The sequence below is a fragment of the Myripristis murdjan genome, chromosome 14, assembly GCF_902150065.1.
Source record: "Myripristis murdjan chromosome 14, fMyrMur1.1, whole genome shotgun sequence".
Classification (NCBI taxonomy): Eukaryota; Metazoa; Chordata; class Actinopteri; order Holocentriformes; family Holocentridae; genus Myripristis; species Myripristis murdjan.
The window spans coordinates 37,371,078-37,389,947 of NC_043993.1; the positions used below are offsets into that span (position 1 = coordinate 37,371,078).

At 43.2% G+C, this 18,870-nt stretch overlaps 1 protein-coding gene across 1 annotated transcript in view; it reads left to right on the plus strand.

Moving 5' to 3' along the window:
* slco2b1 (solute carrier organic anion transporter family, member 2B1) overlaps positions 1-4,789 on the plus strand; it is a 37,155-nt gene extending 32,366 nt beyond the window's left edge. The window contains exons 12-15 of the mRNA XM_030068450.1: positions 2,971-3,137; positions 3,399-3,463; positions 3,703-3,823; positions 4,515-4,789. Of these exons, the coding sequence (XP_029924310.1) occupies positions 2,971-3,137; positions 3,399-3,463; positions 3,703-3,823; positions 4,515-4,704 (543 nt within the window). The 3' untranslated portion in view covers positions 4,705-4,789. The remainder of the gene's footprint in view (positions 1-2,970; positions 3,138-3,398; positions 3,464-3,702; positions 3,824-4,514) is intronic.
* Positions 4,790-18,870: the final 14,081 nt, after the last annotated feature.

Genomic DNA, 18,870 nt, shown 5'->3' on the forward strand with positions numbered 1-18,870 from the left:
AGAAAAAAAACAAGACTGCTCTGCTGCTGGCCTATGTATTTTTAATAAAGTGTTGGATTATTATGGAGTTAAAGTATGGTTTGCTGTGTGATATCTGATACATTGCTTAATATTCAATCAATAATAATGACTTAGGAAGAACAAAGATTCAAACAAAGCCTTTATAGTGTTTATTTATTCCCAATAAATAAGACGTGCAGAGTCCCGCTGGCCCTGAGGACAAGAGGTGAGTCGGAAACTCAGAGTGATGTTATGGAGGCTCAGGGGTTAGAATAAAATCTCTAATTTATACAGAGCTTTACTGAATCCCCAAAGACACTTTACAACAGAGAAGTAGAGAACAGAGAAATGAATAGCCTACTTTTATGTTTTATGAACAACTGAACATTTGAAGCTGCCTTTCGCCAACTGCAAAAACTCAAAATCTTACCAAGATTATTTGTCTTATTTCAAGTCAAAAATGTTTTATTCCTAGTCAAAATATCTCATTACACTTAAAATAAGACATGATCACCTCAGAAGTAAATTGTTTTTAGACAATTTTCACTTGAAACAAGTGAAAATTTGCTTGTTTCATTGGCAAAATTTGCCAGTGGAAAAAGTGAAAATTCACTTGAAATAAGTGAAAATTAGCTAGAAACAAGAACAAATTTTGCCTTGAAATAAGACAAATAATCTTGGTAAGATTTTGGGTTTTTGCAGTGTGGCCTACGTCCGTTCTCTCACTGCTACTAGAATTTGAGCCACCGGCGCTGCTAAATAAAGGCGAATTTGGCGTTTTTTTTTTTCCGGGCTTTATCGGGCTGTCGGGCCTAAAGTTCGGCTAATTACCACAGCACCGAGCCGCTCAAACGACCCGACTCTCCGGTCAGGAGGCCGGCCCCTCGCACTGCGGCGGCGATGACATCACTTCCTGCGTTTCAGTAAAGGTCCAGCGGTGCAGACGGGACACGACTGGGTCAGGAGGCAGACTGCTGGCTGTCAGCTTCACTTCTGCTTTGACTCTTTCAGACAGCTGAGCAACATGTCTGTACACACACACACACACACACACACACACACACACACACACACACACACACACACACACAGACTCTTTCATAACAGTGCTGATATCTGTGGAAGTGGTCTTGACTGGAAACAGGTGTAGGGTTTCACCACGTCAAAACGAAACCAGTGCAGATGCCAAGTGGTGTGTTCATGTAAGCTCTGGGACGCCGCTCGCTCAGACTGACTCACTGATCAGCTATCAGTGTGTGTGTGTGTGTGTGTGTGTGTGTGGTGTTTATCATCAGCAGTTCGTGGGAATATCCACTGCGAGCACAGCCATCGATCATGTCTGGAAGCTGCCATTCCTTGGAATCAGGCTCATCCAGACACACACTCCCGACCCTGTTCACTCCTCTGTGATTTTCCACAGCATTTTGTGATCAGAGATCAGAGCCCAGCAGCTAAACCTGCAGCACAGATGACGTCTGGGATTGTAGTGTTGTGGTCAAGACCGCACCAACCGAGTCCGAGACGAGACCAAGACCATAAATATCAAAGAAAAACCATAAGAACACAGAACAAAATGACAGGAAATTTGTTGTTTGACTTCTTGTAAAAAGTACGCCATCATACTTTTTCAAACTGCATTGACCTGACAGGCAATGAGAAATATGTCATTTCATAAAGAAAGATTAAAAGAAAAAGGAATAAAACCTAAATTAAATGAACCAAGTGACCAGTTTTCTTAACACCTTCAACTTGACTCATTTCAAGCAATTAAGGCTTTTTTGTTTACATCTTGATGTAAGATGTTAATCTGGATTTGTCAGGTGAATATGGCGTATAATGAGTGGAGAGAGATGAATCCACCTTCATGTGGGGTCACTCAAAGTCTGTGTGACACCAGCAGGGCAGCAGCTGCACTTTTCTCTTTTCTTATCACACACCTCTTATCACAGAGCCTGGTGTCGACCGGTCTTTCTTTCTTTCTTTCTTTCTTTCTTTCTTTCTTTAGCCTTTATTTGTTAGAGAGGGACAGTGTACATTAATAAACATTTTAAAAGACAGTAAAATGTAAATGCACCCAATTATAGCCAAAAGGCTAATTTCCATTGGTAGTCCCCCAGCCAGAAGGATTATGGCTATACCTAAAAGCAACAGATTACAGTAGCAATATTCACAATCCTATTATCAGTAACAAGAATAACAACAACAACAACAACAACAACAACAACAACAACAACAACAACAACAACAACGCTGCAAGTAAAATTCAGATGAGGCCATGTGCTACAGAGGGCTCAGGTTCAGAGGTTAGTGTTGACAAGCTTGGTTTTCGATCAGCCATTTTTGTAATTTGACTTTAAAAGAGCTGTATGTGAGGGACTCCCTTCTGCTTTGCGGTATCGTGTTCCAGTCTTTGCCTGCCCTACAAGAGAAAACCGATTGTCCAAATGAGGTTTTCCTGAGTGGTATTTCACAGTCCCCTCTGGCCGCCCCTCTGGTGCTGCTTGTTGCAGGTGATCTAAACTGAATAAGGCTGCAAAGTGGAGGCGGAGCTAGGTTGTTTATACATGAGGCAACAATTTTTGAAAAAGACAAGATTGTTCCAGTAGCCCGTATTTATTGAGGATTGTGCAGTGATGGAAGGATCTTGGTTTTTTATCCAAGATTTTGAGAGCTTGCTTGTATAGTGATATTAATGGATTTAGAGTAAATATTGAAATGAAATTGAAATTGTAATAATTGAAAAGAAATCCCGAGTCCGCCCAGTCTGAGACCGAGACGAGACCGAGTGAAAATGTCTTTGATTCTGAGATGAGACCCAGACCCTCAAAAAGTGGCCTACAGCAGCTCTACAACACTAGACTGTAACGAGTGAACTCCAACATGTCACTAAAGACTGTCTCTGTCTCTGTCTCTGTCTGCCTCTGTCTCTGTCTGTCTCTGTCTCTGTCTGTCTCTGTCTCTGTCTCACAGAACTACACAGATTGCCGCTGTGTCTGGGGCGGCGGCGGCGGCTTCGCCACGCCCGGGACGTGCGGCGGCGGCTGCTCCCACCTGCTGCTGCCCTTCATGGTGCTGTCGGCGCTCACCTGCCTGATCGCCTCCGTGTCCCAGACGCCCTCCTACATGATGATCCTCAGGTACTGATGACATGATGAGGACCTGCTCTGACACCAAGTACAAGAACAAAAACACCTCCGAATTTTTTTTACCACATCATTTGATGCTGGGAAAATTCCCGAAAATTCCCACTCCACGGATTCATGTTTTTTCCCTGGTGGGTAAACAACGAGCTGCAGCGTTCCAGGGTCACGATGTTTTACAGATACAGTGTTGTTTTAGGGCGGACTGTCCCTTTAATCAGATGAGTGTGTCATGCTGTCGCTGTTGTTCTTGTGCAGGACGGTGCCTCCAGAGGACAAGTCCTTCGCAGTGGGAGTTCAGTACATGCTGTTCAGAGTCCTGGGTGAGTCGGCATGACACACACACACACACACACACACACACACACACACACACACACACACACACACACACACACACACACACACACACAATAGTTCATCTCATCTTATAATCAAACCACTAAACCAGATATTTCTCCAGCTGTAATCTCTCAGAGGCATCCACAGACCTTTGTGACCAGTGTGTGTGTGTGTGTGTGCGTGTGTGTGTGTGTGTGTGTGTGTGTGTGTGTGTCTGCAGCGTTCATGCCCTGTCCCGTGCTGTACGGCAGCGCCATCGACAGCAGTTGCATCCTGTGGGGCTCCAAGTGCGGCAAGAAGACTTCCTGTCTCTACTACAACATGGACCAGTTCAGACAGAGGTGGGTCACACACACACACACACACACGCACACACACACACACACACACACACACACACACACACATACATGCTTGTGCTGCCGAGGCTGTCCCGCCCAGTTTCCAGCTGCTGAGGGCCCAGAGAATCCCTGACCCAGCTCTGAGACGGAGCTAAGGCTAGTGGGCGGGGCTTGTCTGACTGTGGGCGGGGCTTCCCCGGCTGTGGGCGGGGCTTGCCTGGCTGTGGGCCTGAGATGTGTGTCCGAATCCGATCTGAGCCCCAGATGTTGCTCGCCCTCCCTCTCCAGGTTTACCGGCTGAAATAACCTACGTGATGCCTTCAGTGTCGTCACGTAAACACCAGCACTGTTTAGGAAGCTGCCCAGAACAGACAGCAGGCCCATTATTTTTATTTTACACTAGAGTTTCACTAAAATAATGTCGACGTGACTTAATTTTAGTCCGAACCCTGTAGCCACGCTCTCGTGTGGGGAAATTCTTGCTGCTTTAACCTGTCAGAGGGATTTTCATGTTGTAGCTCTGACTGCCTCATGTCCTGTTGGCTAGTTAAAACTCTCCGTTTGAAGTTTTGCATGGAAGCACTCAGCCTGCAAAGTAACACGTAACAACTAAATGGAGAGCAGGAGAAGCAGAAAGCCTGACTGAATGAAACAGGAAACAGCTGACGTGAGTCCATCTGTCTGTCTGCAGGTTTCTGGGTCTGCAGGCCATCTTCATCTGCGGCGCTCTGCTCTGCTTCGTGCTGGCCGTGGTCGTCCTGCGCCGCCACCCGCCCGCTCGGGACGCGGCGGCGGGGCGAGGGGCGGGATACGAGCTGGTGAACGGGCAGAAGAGTCCGGACTGCTCTCCCAGCAAGGAGCCGCGGCGAATCACCACCTGAGGAAAACAAAACGACAAGAAACAGAAAAAAAAAAACAGAGAGAGGCTGCGAGGACGAGCGAGGAAGAGAGACTGACGATTAAGAGAGAGAGAGAGAGTTAGAGTTTGTCGAGCGGCTCAGAGACACACACGTGTGTGTGTGTGTGTGTGTGTGTGTGTGTGTGTGTGTGGCTTTCCCCTGATATGTGATGAGAAGAAGCTGCCAGTTCACATAAACTTCACCTACACATAATCTTTTAACTCTTAACAGCTGTTTCTATGGGACTTGACACTGTTCTGACCTCCAGGGAGTCACGAGCTGCGTTTCTCTTCAGGTTCTGCAGCAAACCTTTGAAAAATTGATAATATTAAAATGTAAATCGGCTGCATTTCCACTCAGTGAACACAGCTTGACATGAGGTTCAGACTCTGTGGTGTTTAAAAGTTGACCGAGCTTCTCACAACATGCTGCCATCAGTAAAATAGTTTTTTTTATTTTGGCATGTAATCTTGCTGTGCTTGTTTTGGCTGATATGTTAATGAGAGGAGAAACAGCCAATCACAGACCGGCGCCAATCATCAGAACAAACGCATCATTCCATCTGCTACCTAATCATTTATTCACAAACTGTTTCCATCGCAGTTTTTCAACGACCAAGTTTATAAAAACATCCACCTAAAGTGAATGTAAAAGCTTTTATGCATTTTTTTTTTCTTTTGTATTTGCGTGTTCCCATTCACCTTTTTACAATTTGAAATATCAAATTGGGTAAAAAGTGTTCTGATGGCGACACAGCTGGTGGTGTATATAATCTGTTCAGACGCACATCCTCATATTCTGCTCTATAATCTGTATAATTCTGGGCCAAAATGTATGGTTTTCAAGCTGTGTAAGACAGTATAAGTTGTTTTTTTTAATATATTTTTTATATATATTTTTGCCTTTGCTAGACAAGGAGAGAGAGACAAGCAAAACTGAGAGAGAGATGACAATTCTTTGACATCCTGTGGCTCAAACCCAGGATGTTTGTTTTCGTGGTCCTCACCTGAGTTTTAGGTAAAAATGTTGTTGCCTTAAGAAAGTGGACAAGAAGTGACACATTTTGGTTTTATTTTCATTTATTTGCATACTGAAAAAGAACAGTGGACAATAAGTAAACAATTATTTGTTAAAATTACACAAGCACAAAGTATTTTTAGGGGATGTTGAGAGCAAAGAGCCCATAGAAAGCTTGTCAGGTCTCTCCACACCGACTCAACAACACATAATGTGATGTAATGTGCACACACTGTCACACAGGTGCAATACTGTGTCTGAGATTTAGGCATCAAACCCAAAAGCACAGGCAAGAAACAATTTCACTTCAGACATAATGGCATTACATAGACGTAACATTAAATTAAAAATAACAGAGGCTCCGAGATCGATCCTTGTGGAACACCACAGGTGATCCTTAGAGGAAGACAATTTACTCCATTTACAGAAACCTTGTGACTTCTGTGCCTCAAATATCAAGAGAACCACTCTCATTCAAGACACTGATGTTTTTCACTTTGACTGGTAGAATTCTGGAAATCAGTCAGTCTAAAAATCAGTTCAGTGTTCTATTCCTTAGCCTTATGCGATTCTTCACTGAGGTATGAGAGCACAGTACACGTGGATTGTGCTTTGCTGAAATCATATTGGTGCTCAAATAACAAATTCTCATTTGCTAAATAATCAGTCAACTTTTTGTGGACTGAGTTTTACACTTTTCTGAAAACACAGGATTAGGCCTATAGTTCGATTTAAAGGGGAAATTCTGCTGCATTGATGCTGTGAGTGTTTTTCTTGTACAGTTTTTTTTCCCACTGTGAACAGCCAATAGTAGCAGTTTTTCACAGTTACCTGCATTCTGTTTCAAAGAAAAATCCTCCATGAAAAGTAGAGTGAAAAGTCGGCTCTGAACCCAGAGAGGGGGACTGACGCGTTGCAGACGTTGTTTCAGGGACACTGTTCTGTTTCATAAAGCTGTGGATCGACAGATCTGTTGTGAAATGATGCTGCTGCTGCTGCTGCTGCTTGAAAATCTTCAAAATATGAACTAGTCTCTGTCTAGCCTGGTTGTTGTGTATCTGGTAACACGCACAAACCTCCATATCAAGTATCTACAAAGCTAACCATGATGGCACAATATATCTGCTTTAGCTGCATTGAAATAAAAAGCTCCGCTGCTGGAAAAACCACACAACTGCATTTTTTTAACCTGTACATTTAGATGATGGATTATGTTGGGTGTTTGTCATGATTTGTACACGGGTGGGAGTTCTATTTACTCACATTACTGTAATGGAATAGGTTTGTGTACTTTGTGTACTCAGAGTAGTAATTGTGTTTTTGCTGCAGTTTTTTACTCGACTCAAACAATCACTCAGCCACTCACCATGTTAACACAACACACTGCTGGCCTGAAATGCTACTAGCGGAAATGCTAATCCCTTGCCTAGCAGGCGAATGGGAACGCATCCCGCCCTGTGAACATCACCAGAAAAACATGACTCTTTGGCTCCACCCACTGATGTTTAATTCAACCAATCAGATTGTTTCTGCCTCCAACAGGTGTTTCTGTGTGATGTATGTGTGTTTCAGCAGACTGAGTGAGCTCAGGTTAATAAAATAAATACTGTGCAGACACTGCAGGCCTCCTACTTCTGTTCTTATGTTTTATTCAAATAAAAAACTGAAAAATGAGTAAACGGCTCGTTCACTCTGTATTTCCAGGTTAAATCTTTCAAAAGAAACTTAAACAGCAGCAAGAGGGCCTAACTGGCTTCCTACGGCTCATCGATGCACTCCTAACTCTGCTTTGATTGAAGTATTGATTGACTGATTGATTGATTGATTGACTGGAATTGTTAACTGACACAGGATACAGCAGTGTGAGGCTGTGTGTTCGTGTCGGGAAGGATTTCTTTGGTTTGGCAGGACAACAAGACGCTCACTGGTCAAGCTCAACAATTTTTCAAACAGAGGCCTGTATCACGAAGAAGGCTCAGTTTTCCCTGGATCTCTCAGACCTAACCGGCTACACTGATCGAGATCATGGTGATCGGGGATAACCGGTGTCACGACACTGGTTATCAACTCGCTCACTCGATCCAGGTTTGCCTCATCAGGAGCCGTGAATGCGCATGTATAAGGGGCGGAGTCTGAGGCAGCCGACCAATCACAAACATGAGCGACAAGGAAAAACGCACAGCGTGTTTCACGGCTGAGGAGCAGCGTGTTATACTGGGAAAGTATGAGGAGGGAAAACAACATTTACACACTAAATCGAACACCATGGCTGCTGCAAAGAGAAGGTGGAATGCATGGCAATGTAGCGATTGCCGAGTTACACATCAATGGCTCAAGTCAACATCTGACGCTGAAACCCATGAACTCACTGCACAGATGTGCTGCGTGTGTGACAGGTAGTGCTGAATTCCTCCAGGTGTGACTCCTCAGGGGTTAAAAGGACGTGGGAGCGAGTAAAAACACAAAAAACACAACACAAGAACATCATTGCATTTGGTAAGTTTGCCTTTTTATTATAGCCTGTTATACAGGCTGTAATAAAATAAAGCGGACGCCAAAATTCAGTCCCGTCAGTGCATCAGGTTGACAGCCTGAATAAAATCAGACTCTGAGCTGCGTTAGAACGTTAGGAACAAAAGTCAAATCTAAACGCCTCTGGAATGAAGGACAAATGATCCTTTTTCACATTTGCATCAGCGAGCTGTCAATCAGGCCCATTCTCTCTCCCAGGAATAATTTTTCCCCAAAAAATATATAGAGCTAATTAATTGTGCCATTTTAAATGTCGCTAAAATGTTGTGAAACGCCTCTAAAATACTTTGAATGATCAGATGTCCTGTAATGATCAGATGTCCTGTAATGATCAGATGTCCTGTAGTGATCAGACGTCCTGTAATGATCAGATGTCCTGTAATGATCAGATGTCCTGTAATGGTCTCTCCTGTGTTCCTCTCCTGCAGAGTGTCAGCTCTGTACAGCAGCAGCTGGTAGCCTGAAGCTGCTGAACATCAGCATCACAGCCTCTCTCTCACAGAGAGTCACACAGGAAAATCCTCTCCTCATCTGGACTCGTTGTTCAAGGGGATCCTCAGTGATTGGACAGGCCACATTTTGGCAAACAGCTGATTGGCCAGGGGGCGGAGCTTTACGTAGGATTCAGTCCTGTCCAGGACAGGTTTCCGGTCCCGATCAGAGGTGAACCAGCTTTGTGATACAGAAAATCCGGAGTTGAGCCTGAAGTTATCTTGCTATCGTCTTAATCCCACTTCGTGATACAGGCCTCTGGACATAAAAAATACAAACAAACAAACAAACAAACATGAGTCAGGAAGCGGTGACCAGGCGATAACGATACTGATCGCTAACGTGAGCGACAGTGACAGTGCAAAGAGAAACTGCTCCATAAAAGCCAAAGGATGTTTCTGAAGTTTGCTGATTAGCTTCACTAGAAAAAAAAAAGAAAAAAGAAAAAAGAAAACAGCATTTGAAGAGTCTCAACTCTTTCTGTTTTTTCTTGTTTGTTGTTGTTGTGATCACAGTGATGTCAGTCAGATTTGGTCAGAGCTCTGGAATCTTAAATGATCCGTCGCAGCCTCTCTCAGGTCGTGAACTTGGTAATTATGACGGGTTATTCCGGGTTAAAGTCCACATGGGGTGTTCTTGCTGATCAGTGCACGCTAACATAAATCCTGAATGTGATAAACAGAGAAACCACACGCCTGTTCCTGCAGACGCCTGAACCTCCTGCACCCAGGCAAGCCCAGACAACACCCACCTCTGTGTGTGTGTGTGTGTGTGTGTGTGTGTGTGTGTGTGTGTGTGTGTGTGTTTACTCTGCAAGATGGCACAAGGAAAACATTCCTTTCCAGACGTTAAAATTCCTGAATCTTTCCATATCTGATTTGAACTCGCCCGTCATGTTGGTTGTTTTTCAGTCTGACATCCTGATGATGGGATGAACTCTGGGAAGATGCCAGAATTCCAGAAAATGATTCATTTGGAAATTTCTCTGGTGTTTCCTGACTTTCACAGAAATCTGATCACATTCCCCAATTTTCCCTGCCTGGAAAACTTGTCTTGAAAAATCCTTGATGGGAACCTAAAAATTGCCCTCATTATATTGTTTCTTTCTCACGGTACGAAGGTTGTTTTTTTTTTTTAACTTCTTTCGCAACCGCCATGCAGGCAGCTTCTGAGGAGACGATGTAGAAATACCTGACTCGTTGTTCTGACAGGTGATTGGCTCATTTGCTTGTTGTGTATCAATGTTATCAAGGTTTGTGTGCGTGCGTGTGTGTGTGTGTGTGTGTGTGTGCGTGTGTGTTTGTGTGTGAGAGACCACTGTGTGAATAAACACTCCCTTACTGCATTTTTTTTGGTCACAACAGCATGCGGCTCGCTGTATTGCTCTCTTGCAGCAGACGCACCTGTATCAAACACACCTGTAATAAAGTATCAAACACACCTGTAATAAAGTATCAAACACGCCTGTAATAAAGTATCAAACACGCCTGTAATAAAGTATCAAACACGCCTGTAATAAAGTATCAAACACGCCTGTAATAAAGTATCAAACACGCCTGTAATAAAGTATCAAACACGCCTGTAATAAAGTATCAAACACACCTGTAATAAAGTATCAAACACGCCTGTAATAAAGTATCAAACACAGCTGTAATAAAGTATCAAACACGCCTGTAATAAAGTATCAAACACACCTGTAATAAAGTATCAAACACACCTGTAATAAAGTATCAAACACGCCTGTAATAAAGTATCAAACACGCCTGTAATAAAGTATCAAACACACCTGTAATAAAGTATCAAACACGCCTGTAATAAAGTATCAAACACAGCTGTAATAAACCGTAACGTTTTTCTTTTTACGGACAATTTTAGAAAACAAAATGTTTTACCTTCTTGACAGTTTCAGCGTGAATCTTCCACCTTCATCAGAAGCGTCACCAGAATGTTAGATGGTGACGTGCCTTATCAGCTGGTGTTACGGAGGAAACTGTCAAGAAGGTAAAACATTTTGTTTTCTAAAATTGTCCGTAAAAAGAAAAACGTTACGGTAATTTTACTTAGGACATAATGAACCTACACCACAGATGTAATAAAGTATCAAACACAGCTGTAATAAAGTATCAAACAGCTGTAATAAAGTATCAAACACAGCTGTAATAAAGTATCAAACAACTGTAATAAAGTATCAAACACAGCTGTAATAAAGTATCAAACAACTGTAATAAAGTATCAAACACAGCTGTAATAAAGTATCAAACAGCTGTAATAAAGTATCAAACAGCTGTAATAAAGTATCAAACACAGCTGTAATAAAGTATCAAACAACTGTAATAAAGTATCAAACAACTGTAATAAAGTATCAAACACAGCTGTAATAAAGTATCAAACAACTGTAATAAAGTATCAAACACAGCTGTAATAAAGTATCAAACACAGCTGTAATAAAGTATCAAACAGCTGTAATAAAGTATCAAACAACTGTAATAAAGTATCAAACACAGCTGTAATAAAGTATCAAACAACTGTAATAAAGTATCAAACACAGCTGTAATAAAGTATCAAACAGCTGTAATAAAGTATCAAACACAGCGGTAATATAGTATCAAGCACAGCTGTAATAAAGTATCAAACAGCTGTAATAAAGTATCAAACACAGCGGTAATATAGTATCAAGCACAGCTGTAATAAAGTATCAAACAGCTGTATGAAACTGTTAAAGGGGATGCACAGCATCATGTTTTCCAGTGTAAAGCGATGAGTCGTGCTGAGTCATGTTGAGTCCTTTTGAGTCGTGATGATTCGTGCTGAGTTGCGTTGAATTGTGATGATTTGTGTAGAGTCGTGTTGAGTCGTGCTGAGTCGTGATGATTCATGTTAAGTCGTGCTGAGTCGTGCTGAGTCATGCTGAGTTCTTTTGAGTCGAGTTGAGTCGTGCTGAGTCGTGATGATTCGTGTTGAGTCGTGTTGAGTCGTGCTGAGTTGTGATGATTCGTGTTGAGTTGTGTTGAGTCGTGCTGAGTCGTGATGATTCGTGTTGAGCTGTGATGAGTCGTGCTGAGTCGTGATGATTCGTGTTGAGTCGTGTTGAGTCGTGCTGAGTTGTGATGATTCGTGTTGAGTTGTATTGAGCTGTGATGAGTCGTGCTGAGTCGTGATGATTCGTGTTGAGTCGTGCTGAGTAGTGATGATTCGTGTTGAGTCATCTTGAGTCATGCTGAGTCGTGATGATTCGTGTTCAGTCGTGTTGAGTCGTGCTGAGTCGTGATGATTCATGTTGAGTCATGTTGAGTCGTGTTGAGTCGTGCTGAGTCGCGTTGAGTCGTGCTGAGTCGTGTTGACTTGTTTGGAGTCGTGCTGAGTCCTTCTTCGTGTTGAGTTGTGATGATTTATGTTGAGTCGTGTTGAGTCGTGATGAGTCATGCTGAGTTCTTCTGAGTTGTGTTGAATCGTGCTGAGTCATGATGATTCATGTTGAGTCGTGCTGAGTCGTAATGATTCGTGTTGAGTTGTGTTGAGTCGTGATGATTCGTGTTGAGTCGTGCTGAGTAGTTATTATTCGTGTTGAGTCGTGATGAGTCATGTTGAGTCATGCTGAGTCGTGATGATTTGTGTTGAGTCGTGTTGAGTCGTGTTGAGTCGTGCTGAGTCGTGATGATTCGTGTTGAGACGTGCTAAGTAGTGATTATTCGTGTTGAGTCATGCTGAGTCATGATGAGTTGTGTAAAGTTGTGCTGAGTCGTGTTGAGTCGTGCTGAGTCGTGATGAGTTGTGATGATTTATGTTGAGTCGTGCTGAGTCGTGTTGAGTCGTGCTGAGTCGTGCTGAGTCGTGTTGAGTCCTTTTGAGTCATGCTGATTTTTTTGAGTTGTGTTGAGTCCTTTTGAGTCATGTTGAGTCGTGCTGAGTCATATTGAGTCGTGCTGAGTCGTGCTGAGTCGTGTTTAGTCGTGTTGAGTCATGCTAAGTTGTGTTGATTCAGACTGAGTCGGGGGTGTCGAGCAGGTGAAGGTAAAATGTCATGTTTCATTGCTTCCTCCTCTGTGCTCCGGCTTGCAGCTCCTGGTTCTGGTTGGGAGCTTCCTGGTTCTGGTTCTGGTTCTGGTTCTGGTTGGGAGCTTCGTGGTTCTGGATGCCGGCGTTCTCTCCTGAATGAAGGGTTCTTCCTGGCCACTGCCACCCTGTGCTGCTCTTGGGGGAGATTTTGGTTCTTGGATTTGGCCGATATCTGTTGGGTTTCTGTAAAGTGCCTTGAGGTAACTTTTGTTATGATTCGACGCTTTTCAAATAAACTTGAATTGAAATGAACTGAATTGAACGGCTTTACTCTGCTTGTTGGTCGATAAAAACCTCACATGTCTCACTTTGGATTGGAGCTTCTGCCAAATGTGATGTGGAACTGAGCTGGATCAGACGTGTTGTAGCTGCAGCTCTGGATGACGATGACGACGGTGATGATGATGATGATGATGATGATGATGATTATGATGATGATGATTAACCTGAAGTTATCTCAGGTCAGCAGGTCAGAGGCTTTCTTAACATCCACGTCAATTTGTTTGTTATTTTGTTCTCCATAAGGATCCTCATTAGCTGACATCTTGACTGCACACACACACACACACACACACACACACACACACACACACAACACTTCCTCTATTATAGTAACAGACTGACCCATGGTCTCATTGTGAAACAGTGCTAAAGACAAAAACCTGCTGTTTCCCTTGTGTGTGTGTGTGTGTGTGTGTGTGTGTGTGTGCTACATTCCTTCCTGTCAGAGATATGTGACCTCTGACCTCAGAGTCCACTCAGCCGCTGAGAACGGACTCTGTTTCACTCTCTTCTCTCACGGCGTCGGAGGAGAGAGTCACTTTGGTTTTCTTTGTTTTTATTTATTGGTTTGTCAATAAGTGACTGTAACATGTGGAGAGCAGATGACATCAGAGCCCCGCCCTTTAACAAGCACTTAACCCTTTGAAACCTGGATGGACGTCAGAGTTTTTTAAAGAGTTCTTCTTCTTCTTCTTCTTTTTTTTAAAGAGTTCTTCTTTAAAAACGTTTTAAAGTTATTTGTACTTTTTGTGTATTGTTGTATATTGTATACAGGTTGTTCATTGTATATAGGGATGTCATATATTCTTTCTATTTTATCTTTATTTTTATTTTATTTTATTTTATTTTTTATTATTATTATCGTTATTATTATTATTATTTTTTTTTTTTATTATTATTATTTTTACTTGCACAGTGCTGGAGTTGTTGCAATTACATTTCACTGCTGCTGTACCTGTACATTCATGCATGTGACGAATAAATCTTCAATCTTGAATCTCGAATCTTGAAGTCACATATTTATAAAGTTAGAACAAAGAGTAAATCGGCTTTTAGAGCCTTGAGTCCCGATGTGGCGCTGCTCGGTGTGAAATGCATCCTGGGATACTGAGCAGCCGCCGTCAGTGTGAACGGGCTGTGACAGCAGAGTGCTGAGTCGGCAGGATGGAGGACAGGCTGCACGAGCTGAACTACAGCACAATGGATGGTGGGTGAAACTGAACGTTGGCGTCAGACGGACGGAGCGTCAACGAGTCGGACGCATCTGTCCATCACAGGCTCCGGGCCCTCTGATTGGCCGGCGGTGTCCCAGTCAGGTTTAATCCAAATCTGTACTCACGTCTGCGTTTTGGTTTCCCTCCTCTGCTCTTCTCTGGCGTTTTGTTATCGTATCCTGCTGTTTTCAGTTCACCATCTGTTCTTTTTTCTCTCTTATTTTGACAAAAGCCCCTCCAGTCTCCCGCTGCTCAGTTTGTCTGTATGCAACACATCGGTCCCATAAGATTACATGAGATTAACATAAGATTAAGTAAAAAAACTGACAGTGATGGGCATCTGTGATCAGACACGCTGGAATTCAAAAGTGCAAAGCTCAACATGAAAAAAAAAACCTGTTTCCTGCTGCTAATAAACAGGTGAGCTGAAAGTGGAGGCAAAGTGCGAGTGCAGTGCCAAATATTTCAAATTCAAGACACAGCAGCTCAAGATAAAGTGACAACCACAGATTGAATAAAGGAAAAAAAACATTTTAAAAAAAGTATAAACAGCAATGAAAATCTATTAAAAAAAAAAAAATTAAAAAAAACAATAAACAGTTGATAAAGTTACAGGAGGACCTTCAAAAGTACAAACTTGTAAACTTTATGAATGAATGAATGAGTTTTACTTTGTTGTTGCTACATGGAGATGAAAACCTGACCGAGGCAGTTTGATGAGTGTTCAGCGCCTCCTGGTGGAGAAAAGACAGCAGTGCATGGTGTACTGCAGCGGTTTTCAAATTGGGCTCCGGGGGCCTCCAGGGGCCCCTGAGGCAGCCTCCAGGGGCCCCTCGGTTTAGAGTTCACGTCTGACATCCAAACTATTTAACCCTTTGACTCCTGAAACACTTCACTTTCCTTTTTCTTCCCAGAAAATTGAAGAAAGAACGTCAGCAGATTAGTGCCATTGTAGGGAGGAAAAAGAAATTACAGAGCCAGGGGAGGTCGGGGTAATATAGTGATAACAAAAGACTCCAAATTTCCGATATTAAACTTATAAAATTTATGAGAAAAAAAACTCATTCTATTCAAGATTCCATTGAGATTAAACTGGTAAATTTGCAAGAAAAAAACAGGGACTTGGGCCGATTCAGAAGAAAACAATCTGCTGATTCTGGGTCAGATCAGCAGGATCTCCTTGTTCCTGAATCCCATGTCAGAGTAGAATCTGCTGAGGGGATCAGCTGCAGGCCTGAGACACGGCCAGCAGGGGGCAGCACAGGTGGAGGTTCGGCCAGCAGGGGGCAGCACAGGTGGAGCCACGCACAGAGGAGGAGGAGGGAAACTAGTTTTTTTTTCTCATAAATGTATGACTTTAGTCGTGGAAAGGAGAGAGCGACTACAGCTGGAAGACACACACACACACACACACACACACACACACACACGTTTGTTTAGATGGAGCTGAAGTTGTTTATCTGTGTCGTGGTGTGGGCCGTGTTCATCCAACTCACCACCGTCATCATTCATCATCATTACATTTTCCTTCCTGCACTTTCTCATGTCTGTCAGCACTGTTTGCCAATGGAAACACACACACACACACACACACACACACACACACACAGGCATGCACGTGCACACACACACACACACACACACACAAACTCACAGGCTTGCACACACACACACACACACACACACACACACACACAAACTCACAGGCTTGCACACACACACGCACACACACACACACACACTCACAGGCACGCGTACACACACACACACACACACACACACACACACACACACAGGCATGCATACACACACACACACACACACACACACACACACACACACACACACACAGGCATGCATACACACACACACACACACACACACACAGGCATGCACAAACACACACACACACGCAGGCATGCATACACACACACACACACACTCACAGGCACGCACACACACACACACACACACAGGCATGCACGTGCATACACACACACACACACACACTCACAGGCTTGCACACACACACACACACACACACACACACACAGCTCCTTGTTCCGGGAAGTGTTACATCAACCACAGGAATTTCTTGACCATGTGGAAAACTGAAACTAGAACCACATGTGCGCACACACACACACACACACACACACACACACACACACACTCTCACACACACACAGAGACACACACACACACTCTCACACACATAGAGACACACACAGTTGCAGAATGCACATTACATTACAAATGCAGAGACACAGACTCATGGAACAGAGACATGCTGAGGAGCAGAGACATGCTGAGGAGCGGTGGTGGTTCGGCCTCAGCAGGACACGTCGCTGCTGATTGGCTCTCACATCACGTTGTATGTTGTGCTCACTTGCATTTTATTAAACTTTGAATTTATTTACATTTATTAACCTGTAAACGTCTCTTGTTGTGTTGCAGGCCTGGGTCACTGACAGAGACTGAAAGATGACAAATAATATTTTCCAATTAGCGCCACTGTCGGGGGAAGAAGCGAGAAAAAACAATCCATGAGAAAAAATCTTCAACATTCTGAGACGTAGATCAAATCACAAATTTAAAGATTTCAGAAAAATAATTATCACCTCACTTTGATCTGTGTTGTTTTCTTCTGAACAGGCTGAGGTCACAGCAGTTTGAAATGGCTTTGAAATTTAAAAAAAAAAAAAATTTCTGATTCTGTTTCACTCTGTGACTCAACAGCCTGTGAGATTTTGGCACAAGAAGCTTCAAAAAGGTTCCTCCTCTGTGGAACAGGAATATGTTTTCCCTTAATGCTCATCTGCCCGGTAGATTTTGAGATTTGAAATTTGATATTTCTACCTGATGGTGCAAGGCAAAAGGAGACGCACTCAGCAAAACAGAGAGGAATCTTCCCTTAGGGAGAATGAACTCACCAAACACCATGCTGTTAATTAGATTTAGTGATATCTTGTGTGCAAAAGTGATGTTTTGGCCTGATGGTGGCGCTACAGAAAGTTCACACAGTCACCAGCGTTGACAGGGTTCATCCTCTGCGGAGCATGAATGTGCTCACCAAATGTCATGGCATCCTGCAGATCGAGAAATATTAAATTCAACATTTTGGCCAGAGGCAAAATGACCTGTCAATCCGTCCTTTACATTTAGGCATACAGTATGTTATGTACAAGTCAGATATTTTGCCTGAGGGTGGCGCTAGAGGAAAGGTGATGAGGTCACCACAATCACAAGGAACCTTCCTTTGGGGAGCATGAACACACTAGGGATGTACCCGAACCCGAATACGATATTCGGAAGTACACAAATAACGCTTTGCTCCCGAATAGTTTTTCTGTCTCTTCATTATTCCGGAGCTTTTTTCTAAAGAAAAAAAAATGTTTGGATGCGTGTTTTGAGCCTGATTTTAAGCCAATTCCAAGAGATTAAAACAAAACGTAACAAAAAACATGTTGGTGCGTGTTTTCAGTCAATCACATCCATCTGAGACACTGCCACTCTTTGGTTTTGGTGTTCAGTCCCTTACGTCCTCACAGAGGAGCAGCAGCACAGAACACAGCAGCAGCACTGCAGCAACACAAAAAGCATTTTGTCAAAGACAATAACGGGAAAAGAAGCGGCTATAAAATGGTGGATACATTTTTTTGAGTGTCACGACCCTCGTGAAACGACTGCCCCGGCCGGTACCGCGCCCACCTGGTCAGGTCTGCCGGATCTGACAGGTGCGCGGCGCACACAGACTGCCATATATACCTTTCATTATAAATCAACTTTTGTTCATACACGGCTGCAGCAGCACAACGGACACTGACACTGACAACATGGTTATTATTGACTGCACAATGCAGCCATTCGCCGGTAATCGCAGCATCAGGCGAGCCTACCTACTGGCTTACATATGCAAGTACAGTACAGGTGTATTTGCTTAGACCCCCAATATTAGACGAGGGCGTTTTTTCAGGTTGTATTCAATGGAAAAAATATCGTCTTATATTCGGATGAATACAGTATTTTATTCCCGTTCTAGTTAGCCGAGAGCTAAACCGGAAGTTAGCCGGCTACCTTCGCGGAAGTCTCTAGTGCGCCGACTTCCGGTTTCTTCCCGAATCCGAATAACGAATCCTAAGTTTTTTTTTAAAAGCCCGAATCCGAACCTGAATACAAATAGTGCAATGGCTGTACACCCCTAGTACGCACACACCAAATATCATGCTAAAAACAGTTAGATTTGGTCATATCATGTGTGCATAGCTGATATTGTGGCCTGAAGGTGATGCAAGAGAGAGAAGGGTCAAGAGGTCACCCAAACTGACAGGGATCATCCTTTTGGGAGCTGGAATGTGCTTTCCAAATTTCACAGTGATCTGAAGAACTGAAGGACGGGCCGACACGTCCTCCTGGTGGGATTAAACCACCAAAGTGGCAGTCTGTTATTTTGCAACAAACTCTGCAACAAACTCAAGAGAACAGAGGACATTCGTTCTTTTCATAGTCACGTTTATTTCTTTCAGAACAAATGACATTGTTTGGTTTCTTTTAT